This window comes from Triturus cristatus, chromosome 4_1 (assembly GCF_964204655.1).
Source record: "Triturus cristatus chromosome 4_1, aTriCri1.1, whole genome shotgun sequence".
NCBI classification, from domain to species: Eukaryota; Metazoa; Chordata; class Amphibia; order Caudata; family Salamandridae; genus Triturus; species Triturus cristatus.
In genome coordinates this window covers 318,855,311-318,868,185 of record NC_140585.1, presented here as the reverse complement: position 1 = coordinate 318,868,185, position 12,875 = coordinate 318,855,311, and the positions used below count along the sequence as shown (strand labels likewise).

At 44.1% G+C, this 12,875-nt stretch overlaps 1 protein-coding gene across 2 annotated transcripts in view; it reads left to right on the top strand.

The window, feature by feature from the left end:
• Positions 1–12,875, top strand: part of B4GALNT3 (beta-1,4-N-acetyl-galactosaminyltransferase 3) — a 549,958-nt gene that overhangs the window by 468,023 nt on the left and 69,060 nt on the right. For both annotated transcript variants that reach the window (XM_085652267.1, XM_085652268.1), the window contains exon 12: positions 9,980–10,080. In XM_085652267.1, the coding sequence (XP_085508393.1) occupies positions 9,980–10,080 (101 nt within the window). The remainder of the gene's footprint in view (positions 1–9,979; positions 10,081–12,875) is intronic.

The following is a 12,875-nucleotide window of genomic DNA, read 5'->3' as shown; positions in this document are numbered from 1 at the left end:
GGAGCATCGGTGAAATCTGCTGTGGAGCTTTCTCTTGTGGATGTCCTGACTCCGGGAAGGCGAGTCTTTCAGGACTGTGACAGCATTGATGATGCTGGAGACATCTTCCTCTAAAGCCCGGTGCCTCTGGGTATCTTGTCGGTGGAGCAGCTTCAAGACCAGCTCTCGTATCAGGGTACCTTCATGCAGGAATGTCCTTCAGGCCCTTTTCGCTGGGTTTCCACAGGACCGCTTGGACTGTACAGGACTGCGTGGGAATTTCCTGGGGGCCGCTGTAACATCGCCAACAGAATCACAGCTGAGTCTTTGTGCAAACTGCAGGATGGATGACACGTGGTCAGGGTGCTTACCAATAGCACACGGGTGCGAGTGAGCTGTCAGAACGTCTCTGGACCCTCACAATGTCAGGAGCGCCTTCTTGGTGACTTGGTGGTTTGCAGGAGTGAGGCTCCACTTGGGTGATGAGGTGCTCCGTGGGTGCTTATGGTGATGCCTGTGGCACTGATGGATGTGTTTGCCATGTAGATTGCCTGGACGACAGGTGGTGATGACTCGCCTGGAGTGAGGATGACTGGAGGGACTTCACAGCCACTTAGCGTGGTGTTCTTGTTGGTGCTGTACTTTTCCTTTGCGAGCAGGGATACCATCTGTCTCAAGCAGTCGATGTTTGGGAACTGACGGTCGCACTTATAAGCGTAGGGGGAGGGACGTAGTTTGCACTTGCTGCCGTCTGACATGTGGTTCTCCCATTGAGCTGTCTCCAAGGATGTTGCTCCACCTCAGTGGGTGGCTTTTATCTGTGGGTGCACTCATGCAGTGTTACAAGTCCTTGTTCTTATCCCCTTGTTGATCTCTCCAGCACTACTGTAGTTGTCCGGTCCTTAAGTGTGGCATGTTAGGTCACACACTCTTCTCAAGTGACAGGGCTGATCACACTCTTTTTCTTTATGATGTGGCATCATGCCTTATTCTCTTCTTGCTTGCAGAGTTATGTGGCGTCCAGCCACGTGGCATGTTTTCTCTATACATGCTGCGAAGAGGCGTCAGGCCACCTGGCATCAGTTCTCCTCACTGGGACCTCCTGCCAGCTGTGTCTGTAGGATTGCACATCTTCTCCCGTCTCGGACCTCTCGCCGGTCCTATCCTGTCTGTAGGACCAGGCATCTTCTCAATGCATCAGCCAGGTTGTGAACAGCAGTTGAAGTAGGTTTGCTTTAATGGATCTGGTCTGCCTCCTCTTCCATACCTTTATACCTATATATTCTGGGTGCAACTCTGGATCGCTGTGGGAGATGAGATTCTCCTTTCATTTGCAGTGGTGGCATCTTGCCACTAGGGAATGTGTGACTCTCCTTGTGCCTGTAATGGGTCAGTGCACAATCTGGCTTACTGCAGGGCAGTGCTACTTCAGTGGAGATGTAGAGGCTCTCCCTCCTGCATCTGGGCTATGTTAGGCCTTTCCACTCCTCTTGTCTCCAGGAAGTGCTGGTGGCACTGAACATGTGTGTGGGGGCCGATGGCAGACAGCTCCTTACTTGTCTTGTTGTGGGGAGCAGTACCAGTCTTTATCCTCATGGCATCAGCGGCAGCATCTCTTATGCAGGCACCTGGCAAGCAACAAGGCTTTTTCTGTAACTGGCGTTGTCTCTTTAGGGATGCCCTCAGCTGGCTCCCTGTGCACCTGCAACTTCTCTTCTCGTGGATCTCTGGCAGGTCCTGTCCCTCCTTCAGGAGCCTTCATTGTGCTCGGATCTGTAGATGGTGGGTAACTTTCCTACCACTTTCTCTTCGCTTGAAGGCATTGTGCCGGGTCCTGCTTAGGTTCGTGCATGCTTGGAATGGTTGGTCACTCCGGGTGTCACTCTCACTGATGGGCGAACTTTGGCCATTCAGTTCTGGGGTGGCCGGCTGGCGCAGCTTCCTGCGTACAGCCATACGTTACTCTGAGGGCTCTCTCTCTCTTCCCAGGGCTCCTGGCCTTGCTGTTGCACTCCAAAGTGCACCTCTCTGTGCACGTCAGGCGAGTCATTCTTTCTTTTGTTGAAAGAGGGACACCGGTCATGTTGCTGGTGCAGGGGTATGGTAGTGCTGGGCTTACGCTGCTAGTGTTCCCCTAGCTCCTCTCTGGTGCAGTCATGCATTGTCACTGTGCCCCCTGGGTCGTGCTCGCTATAGGATGACCCTTCCTTTTACCAGTTTTCACTGTAAAAATGTGGTGTGTCTGCCTCTTTGGTTTCTTTCTCTTTTTTGTTTCTTTGTTTCTTCGGAGTCGGGGTTCAGTGTTAGTAGGGAGTTTCTTGAGTTCTATCATTCTGTGATATAGTGTATGCTCTTAGTTCCTGGATGGTGGCCACCTGTTTCCTAACCAATGCCTTCCTATATAACGCCTCCTTCTGGGTGCTCCGTGAACAGTGATGTCTCTCCTGGTCAGTGATTAGCTTCGACTCCTTTCGATGTTCACTACATCGTACTCGACTACACCATAAAATTAAACCTTTTCTTATCCTGACATTATTGTTCTATGTTTTCCAATGTCATAGCAGCCGGCCCCGAGGGGTTGTAGGCAGACGCTGTGTATTGTGCATCTACCGAAATAAAGGTTTTAAAAAAAAAAAAAAAAAAAAAAAAAAAAAAAAAAAATGTGGTGTGTCCATGTTGCGTTTTGGGCCGTTTCCTGTCACGAGCACTAGGCCTGCCCACATAAGTGAGGTACCATTTTTATCAGAAGACTTTGGGGAATGCAGGTTGGGTGGAATTTTGTGGATCCACGCAGAATCCAGAACATTTCATCACAGAAATGTGAGGAAAATGTGGTTTTTTTACTAAGTTGGAGGTTTTCAAGGGATTCTGGGTAACAGAACCTGGTGAGAGCCACACAAGTCACCCCATCCTGGATTCCCCTGAGTGTCGAGTTTTCAAAAATATATAAATTTGTTAGGTTTCCGTAGCTGCTGGTAAAGCTCGGGTTCAAAATCCACAGCTAGGCACTTTGAAAAAATGGGTCACTTTTCACTGTAAGAATGTAGAGTGTCCACGTTGCATTTTAGGCCGTTTCCTGTTGCGGGCACTAGGCCTGCCCACTCAAGTGAGGTACCATTTTTATCGGGAGACTTCAGGGGACACAGAATTATAGAGCAACTGTTATTACCTATTGACTTTCGCTGCATTTCTGCCTTCCAAATGTAAGACAATGTGTAAAAAAGTCACTTTGAAAAATGTTCTATCATTTACATACTAATATGGGTACCCACAATTTCAGAGATGTGCAAATAGCTACTGTTTCTAAACTCTATATTTTGTATCCATTTCAGAAATACATAGGTGTCTTTGAAACCTAGTTTTCACTTTTTATATTTTACCAAATGAATTGCTATATACCCGGTACACAATGAAAAAAAATTGCAAGATGCTGCTCAGTTATTGGCTCTGGTTTCCTCGGGTTCTTGGTGAACCTACAAGTCCTATATATCCCAGGAACCAGAAGGGTCCAGCGGATGTAACAGTATATGGCTTTCAAACATCCGTCATACTTAGAAGAAGTTATAGCTGAAAACATTGGCACAATTGGCTGTTTTTTAAACTCATTTTCAATTTTTCTTAATTTAAACTAAGTTTCTATTAAAAAAAAACCTTGAAGGATGTAAACAAATGACTCCTTTCTGAATTCAGATTTTTGTCTACTTTTCAGAAATGTATAGCTATCCGGGATCCATTATTGTTCGTACCCATTTCCACCACTAACTGGAAGGAGATTGAAAGCAGAAAAAGTAGCAAAAATAGGCTATCTCCCAGTAAAATGCCAAAACTGTGTAAAATGTTTTGGCTTTCAGACAAAAGTCTGCCTGTCCCTGAAAGCTGGGAAGGATGGTGATTTCAGCACCACAAACCCTTTGTTGATACCATTTGCAGGGAAAAAAACAGATGCAGCACTTTTTCAGCCAAATTTAGCTGTATTTTGGTAAATTTCTGGGTCCACTCCAGGGAATCCACAAACCCTGGATACCTTTAAAATCCCCGTGATGTTGGAACAAAAGGACACAAATTTGGCGTGGATACCTTATGTGGACAAAAGGTTACAGGGGCCTAAGCGCAAACTACCCTAAATAGCAAAAAAAAGGCTTCACACGGGGGTTGAAGGCCTAGCAGATAAAGGGTTAAAGGGAGACAATGCTTGGCCATTAACGCTGGGATGTGAGAACACATCTGCAATTCAAAGGCAATCTTTGGCAACTTCCTGTGCTTCCAAGCAAACAAGGCAGAAATCGCAAATTGTCTTGATTTGTAATTGAAGTTATATAGTGTTTACTACTCATGTGAGGGGTAATCAGCACTAAATAAATGCCAAAAGGAGAAGAAAGAGTTTTTTGTTTTTTTAATTCAATGACCATCTAGAAGTCCAGACTTTTCTGTCACTAGCAAGAAGGATTGGGGGTAATTTGTGGTTTTGGTTCTAAAAGTGCCAAATACTGACTTAAACATAAGAACATGCAAAATCAAGTTGGTAAAATAGGCGTGGGGTGGATGGATAGCAAAGAGGGCCCATGGGTAGCAGTCCCAATCCTCTGGGTAAAATGTTCTTGGCTGCCTGTAGTTTTTCATATGTTCAGTTTTATTTAGAGTAAACCGGGACCAAAGGGACCCCATGAGCAGCAGATTACAGCACTCAAAATCAGATTTATTTTCTTTTAGGCACGAGGAGATTAAGGGCCTGATTTAAGTCTTGGCCGACAGGTTAATCTATCACAACAGTGATGGATATCCCTTCAGCTGAAATATAAATCTCATTATATCCTATGGATAATTTGCCCAAGATCACAGGATTTTGTGCTGATACTAGGATTCAACCCTCGTTCCCCAGTTCCAAAGTTGGCAGCTCAGGCTGTTAGGCTGCATTCCCGTCACTTACTATTGGTGTCAGTGGCGGCTAGTGATCTTCAAAAGCGGTGAGTTAGTAATACCGCCCATGAGTTTACCCAATTTTTTTTCCAAAATTTGCTTCATTCAAAATCATTCCCGCTCACATTTACACCCAGATTAACAACCATTTTGCACTAGGTTTGCATCACAAAAGGGATACAAACCTGCACAAAATGTTTTTGTAGCTTACTTTCTAGAGCAAAACCTGTTTTGCACTGGAAGGTTGCCTGAAAGCAACGCCCATCATTTGTTGCTGCTGCACATTTTGCCCTAAGTGGAATGGGGTTGCCCAGACATGTGTCCCTTGCTTGCTGTGCCTTTGGGTTCAACCTAGCCTGGATGATGGGGATAATACCCTGAAACTGGTCCCAGGATGCTTGTTTCCGGTCCAGGGAGGACCTGGCTTGGCAGTTCGGTCTGGACTGTTCTCATGAGGCACAGGGTCAAGACTGATTTGCGTATGGCTGGGTCTAAATTGGGGTGGCATGGTGAGCAAAAGAACGATGGATTTAACCCAGATCTCTTGACTGGGGGTGAATGTTTGATTCATTCAGCATTCTGTCCATCATTTGTTGCTGCTGCAATTGAAAGTAACGCAAAGCAGTGTAAATCACAGCTTTGTGTTACTCTGCATCAAGTTGGCATTCCATGGGTCGCACAAGGGCGTTCCCAAGCAACTACCTATGGTTTTTTACATAAAACCTTATCTACTAGCAATAGTAGACAGTGTTCTGCTTCAGAAAATAAATATCACGTGAAAGCAGACATTGAAAAGGAGAAATGCTTTTATTTCCCTAACTTTGCATGTTTAATAAACTGTACGGCACAAATCTGAATTAGGAAAAGTTTTAAAATTAGTCAAAGAATAGTATTTTGTACCGTAAGGACACCCTTACAGTACAAACCTTATGCTAGACTCACGCAGACACCTTTGTACTTTGCAAAGGTGTGCATGTGGCGCTCGGTAGCTAAACTGTGTGCCAGCACTAGAGAGAGAGCAGGATGGTGTCATATCTTTGTAGATGTGGTGCTTTCCTGCTCTCTCCCTCTCATGCAACGCAGCAACTTTGGGTGTTGCGCTGCATTCTGTGAAACGTTTGATAATCTTGGCCTTAGTCCTCACGCACTCTAACTCACATTCTCATACTCACTCCCACTCACTGTTAATTACACACAAATGTACCCATACTCCCTGATTCTCACTGACTAACACACTTACACACACTCACTAACTCTAGGTCCTGGTGCAACTGCTGCACCATTGATAGCTAGTCCCACGATTCACTTCCACTCCCTCTCACAACCTCCAATCAATAACACATTCTAGCACTCATGCTCCTTCACTCACTCGCTCATACTCACTTTCACTTATTCATGCACACTCCCAAACTCTGATTCTCACTTACGTTCTCATTGACACTCTCAAACACACACACTTTCACTCAATCCCATTTACGCTGTCACTCACAAACACCCTCATAAACACATAGACAAATAGCATTTTTGTTTTACTTACTTGGATTACTGAGGCTCAATGGCAACAGCAAGGCAGGAATCTTGTGCTGGACGTAGGAACCTGTGAGCCATGATTACCGACGAGCAGCCAGATGGAGCAGAAGGGGCAGGACTGAAAAGGGGAGGTCCTACCTCAATATCCCTGTTAGCTTCTTGATAGGCAGGGTTTCTGGAAATATGCGTCAGGGGATGGCCTAGAGTATGTGGCAGGGTTGACTAATTTATGAGGCAAGAACAGACAAATTATACGACATATTGCGACACATTTATGATAGTATCAATTTATTATTTCGTCATTTTTACACTTAATACTTTTTGGGGATAGGTAGCACCTCGTTGGCACCAATGTAACACCTAAATATAGCAATAAGAAGCAGAAAGGTGACCAGTCAACCTTTGCAAAGGGATTTCCATTACGCAGCAACACATTCCTAGTTTATTAGTAAATTTTGAACCATTTGAGGAAGTAACAAAAAAAGTGGTGTGGCAAATGTGGCAAAATCATAATTATGCAAAAAACGCCACAGTCGCACATTTCTGTGGCCCTGTTGATAGGACTGGAAGTACAGGCCTATAAGAAGCTGGGATAGTGTTGGGGATCCTGCCCCTGCAACACTTTGAGGCTTTTTATTGTCTTCAGCTATCCACTGGTGTGCACCATGACTGCCCCATTTTTGCAGATATGCTGTGCAATATGTCTTCTAAATAAAATGGATTGTGCCTATTGGGGATTATAGTTAAACTTCACCCCTCAGACATGTAACAGTCCACGTCCCATAAGATCCTTGTGTGCCTCTTGCCATTGTTTTGTTTGGTAGACAGACTTCTAATAGACTTTAGTGGGAGATCAGAATGACACTGTGAATAGAAAGCACCTGGCACTTCTTCCACCAAAGCTTTCTCCCACAACAGCATGATTTTTTCTAGATTGCTCTGCCCTTGTGTGTTCTACCTCTTGATTATCCTTACCGTCTATGCAAGTGGCATTTGGTGGTTGGAAAACCTTGAGCCAAAGGGAGAACGGGGCCTGCTCCAAACCCAAGACACCTTCACATTTCAAAGGATCCAAACCGGTAAGTGTAGTTCTGAGGGTTAACCCACCTACTTCTGAGACATGGTCCACCTGACTCCCCTCTTTTCAGAGGCCACCTGTTTTAAAGTTCAAAGTGGGTGTTCAGAGACAAGAGTTAGAATTTTTTGTTTTTTCTTTAACTTTGCTTTTCTGCTCCATCCCACTCCTTCCTTCCCATGTGCTACAGTGCAGTTTTAATTCTATTGCATTTGCCATAGGAAGTCACCTGGCCCTCAGCACTGTTCATCCTCCATATGTCCCTCTTGTCACTCTCTTCACATGTCACTGCCTTCTCCCCTGATCCCCTGTCATCCTCCCTTTTTTCCTTTTTCTCAACCTGCCCATTTCCATCCCATACATTTCACCTTTGTCTGGTTTCATATTTAACATTGTCTCCTTGTCTCATCCTGATCTTCCCTGCTCTTTTTTAATTTCCTCATTACAAAGGAAGACCAAAAGCACACACCAAAACAACATAAGCAATGACCATCAAGAAGACGTTCACAAACAAAGTGCACTCTGGGAAGCAAGAGTGGGTGCCATTGAGAGGAAATAAGAAGACAGGGTAAATAGAGTTCTTGTACATACAGAGAGAGTGGAGCTCTGCCGCAAACAAACCTCATCATCTTGTGGAGCTGAACGCACTCCTCTGCAGATAGATACATAGCGCTGAATCCATGCACAGATAGAGCAGAGACCATGTACCTATAGGTAATTTCTTTCATTGGGCTGGAGCTGAGTTCCTGCAAACATAGCGAAACTTTCAGACAGAGCTGAGCTCTTCCAAGTATGCAACTGAGCCCCAATTGCAGACAGTGCTGAGCCCCTGCGCAGACATAGATCGAGGGGAGCCAGTTCAGAGCCAGAGTTGAGCTCTTCCAGCATTCATTCCTATAATGTAAAACCCAGGGTTCTGTGGGAACTGAGAAATCAGGACCATCTAATATTCTGTGGGAGTATCACACATCTCTCACCCACATTAATCTTCCTAATAGGGAGTGAAGAGGAGAAGGTTGGAGGGAGGATGACAGTGAGAGAAAAAGGAAAGAGAAGTGATCGAAGATAGAGAAAGACAAGGTAGACAGTAATGAAATAGAACCAAGCATGTGTGCAAATATGGACAGAAAGGTGAGAAACAAATGAGGAAAGTGTGACTGAGCTAGAAAAGAACAGAGACGGAGTGTGACACAGAAGGCACCAGAGTGAGAGATGTATGAACACCACCACAGCAATAATGCTAGGGCGAACTTTAGGTTATTGTGAAATGCACATTGGGGAGTATCCTGGTGTTGAGAAAACAGGGATTATGTCAGCTGTGACTGGGACTTGTACAGGTGAAAAGTCATGTTTTCAGTTTTTTACGGAGCCCAAGTACTGAGGGAGGCAGCTCAAATATATTGGACAGGTCGTTCCAGGCTTTGGGCACAAGGTAGGGGAATGCACAATAGCCAACTCTGGTTCTTTGTGTGTGGGGATGTGTGTGAGCAGGATTCTGGCTGAGCAGAAGTCGCTGATGGGTGTGTTGCATGTAGATGATAAAAATATAGAAACAGTGACTGAGTAAAAGTTTGTCTTGGGTGTGTGTGTTTTTATGAAAACATGGGAACTGGCTGTATAGTTGGAAGTGACAATATAGCCTCATTTTTCTCACAGCAGTGTTTAGCCATTTTAAAGATGGATTGCAGGGCCATATGAATACTACTTAATTTAAGAGGAAATACCACATAAAAAAACGTACCCCCACCATGATCCCTGCTCCACACTGATGAGTACAATGGAGATTACTGGGACGTCATTAGATCTTCAAGTAAAAATGCATGTATTACATCGTTAGGTGCTTTTACTGCACAAAAAGCAGTGGCATTAAACCCATATATTTTGAAAGATCCATGAAATATGGAAAATATTCCACAGGTATGTGTGAAATACAGATTTTGTCGCCTCTGTGCAAAGGTTTTACATTGTCCAGGATACTAGGATTATGCAGCCTGGAGGACCAAGGTTATAAAGATTATACGACAAAAAATACAAATTGGAAATTATGTGGCAACATCCGATGCTTGCAGGTCTGATGGACACTTCCTGAGCTCCAGCAGTACTCGGTGTCTCAGGGGAATGCATTGGCGAAGACAAAAGATCTGGCCTTAATGTGCTAATGCACGAAAGAACAGGCATAGACATATGCCTTTTCCATGCGCTAGTGCATTGAACCCGGACCTATTGGTCTTTCAAACGTGCATTCCAGTACGGTCTTGGCCCCCAGTGTGCAAAATGGTAGCCCCTCCAACACTGTTTAGTACTAGCCTACCCTGAAGTTCGGGTCTAGTTGCGCCCCTGTTCAAACCGGACATAGTCTGCCCATTTAAAGCACTGTCTGTTTTGAACTAACATTTATACCTAGAAACAGTATGGATTTTGGTTATAATGACATGAAAACACCATATATAATGCTGCTGTTTCCCCTTTCACATGCAGGTCCACTTGTCCCACGTTTACCCCAACGATTACACCAGGCTGACTCACATGGAGAAGGACAACAAATGCTTCTATCAGGAGAACACTTACTTTCTGAACAGGTAAGCCATCAGCCAGCTCTGTTAGGCTGTTACTAGAGAGCAGACCGGGTGTTACATGGGATTTGGGATTGAAGGAAGGATAGACTGATGCAAGTCAGCATAGCTGTCCTCTTGCCCCAATCACAAGGGAGACTTTCAGGCAACCCTAGATTTTCATTTATCAGGACTAAGCATGCTGGAACTTGTAGTGTTATGCACGTAGGGAGAAGAGAGCCAGTTGTTATCTTAAAATTAGGACTGGCAAAGTAACAGCTATGAACTATTCAGCCCTGATGTCAAAACCCAAACATGCATTTCAGAATGCTAGTGTTTTGTTAGGTTATTACATCTCATACGCTTGGATTAGGAGCAGAAACAAATTATCATAGGAGGAGAGATGTGGAACAATTTCAGCCGCATAATTTGTTCTGGTAAAAAGAGCTTCGTCAGTGTACCTTGTCGGTCAGCTCAACGGGTACAGTGACACGCTTAGTTTTCTTTTAGTTGATGTTGAAGTAACTGCTTTCCTGTTCTTTGCAATTCCACCTTTAAATGACCATGGTAGGTGTGACACTTACACCGAAGCATAATTTGGATTCTGTCTTAAACAAATCAGTTATTGTTCTCATATTCAAAGTCATAAGCACAGGTTGGCTATGACTTTATTCATCTGTGCCACAAAGGGGGACAGTCTCTGCACCATGTTGACAGCAGTCTTCACATGACTGTAACCTCTATCGCGAATCCCCTGTTACTACTACTGAAGAGGCCGCTACTATGATTAACCTAAATTTAGGGGTTTGCATTGGGATTCGTTTAAGGTCATTTGTTTAATTTAGTGGAAGGGATAGCATTGGTGTTAGGTCAAGGATGAGATAAATTAGATTAAATATGTACTTGTTGAAGCGGTGGTAGTCATACCTTTGCCTTTGTTGTAGTGCTAGTTAAATTGAGGGGACCTCAATGCAGTAACATACAACCTGTTTATATTGTATTGTAGCATTTATATAGCACCCACTAAACCTATGTGGGGCACTGGAGTGCTTTTCAACACGAATAGCGGGCAGCTAGATTAATCAGCACCATTGTTGTTAGCAAATTAACACTTTTTTGACCCATCTTATTTAACTCTGCCCTCTGATGGATTTGCATTAAACTCAATATATCAGGAGTAAGCTGAACATAAGGGTCTACCAAATTTTGTGCTAATCTGTGATTATGCACCAAAGTTGGAAACATATCAAAGATTGCTCCCCTTAATACATCTGCATAAAACTTGATATACCAACAGAAAAGTAAACCTGCTACAGAGGGAGACGCTCTCGGCCTCTCTCTCGTGTTGGCAGTGCGAGCCTCTGCTTCGGCTCGTACCACAGCCTGTATTGCCAAAGGGAGTGGTGGTACAGGGGCCGGAGTGTGAAGCTGCACTTTGGAATTACATCGTACTGTGAGAGGCTGACTGAAGGTCAGAAGAGGAGGCGGAGAGACCGCCTAAGGCCCGGTGATCGGGGCCTGAGTGTACTACGTAGTATTCCATTTCTAAGAGCAGAGTACCTGACTGACGTATTACACATTGCAACATTTCTGTATAACAAACTACTTGATTGTCCTATGACGCATTGCCTTGTTCCTGCATAACGAATTACCTCATTAGCTTATTGCGTATTGCATTATTCCTGCATAACGAATTACTTGATTAGTGTATACGCATTGCCTCATTATTGCAGAACGACATATCTGGTGGTTGGATTACGCGGTGCATTGTTTTACCTTGCAAAGTGCCTGATTGTTGTGTTACGCATTGCATTCTTTTCATTGCAGAGTGTCTGATTGCTACATTACGCATTACAGTATTTTTACATTGCAAAAGTACCTGATTCTAGCATTACGAACTGTATGACTTGTGATTAGGAGTACAGGAGAATGTTTAGAAGTGCTCATTGACATCGTCGGAACTTACAAGGGCTGGCTGGCCTAACAACCGGCCAGGAGAAATATTACACAACCTCATATGTTGGTTTTATATCGTGTGGTTATTGTATATCTCTTTACATAAAGTTTATACTCGTTTTATAAAACTGGTGTGGAGTCTATTTGTGGTGTCATCATTGGATTATTGTGAGCGTGGTTGCGAATACTTTACACATTTGCCTTGAAGATAAGCCTCGCTGCTCGTGCCAAGCTACCAAGGGGGTGACCGGGGCTATCTTAAGAAGGTGACCTTCCTTTCCCTGATGTTGGAACGAGGGTCCCTACTTGGCCTAAGATACCTACCTCAGCCAACCAGGGATGCCGGGTCTAACATCTAATCTACCACGACTGCTCTTCGAAATGGTGACAGCAATAATAGGGAGCAACAATGTTCTGTACCTTATGTACATGTGCCTGGAGACTATCAAGATTGTGTACATTACATGGGAATCACACGGTTACATTCACAGTTGTTGGGCAGGGGGAGATTGTGATTTGCTCAGACTCACAGAATGTTGAGTCAACATAGGTCCTCCAGTTCCAAAGTCAGCAGCTTTAGCCACTAGGCCAGTGTTTCCCAAACTTTCTAGAATTATGATCCCATATTGAGAACAACAAACTTTCGTGACCAACCTAGCTTTAATGGACATGAGGCGGGCGATTGTTTTAATACAACTAAAGCATTGAGTAGTAGAGCATTGTCATTTACAGACAGCACATTTCCATTGAAATGGCCAATAAGTTTGCGCAGACATACAGTTTTACTGATAAAACTATATTGCACACAAATGATAATGTCTGGAAATTGGGTTTCAGTGTAGTAAAGTGGTTTGATTTGTTTTGAT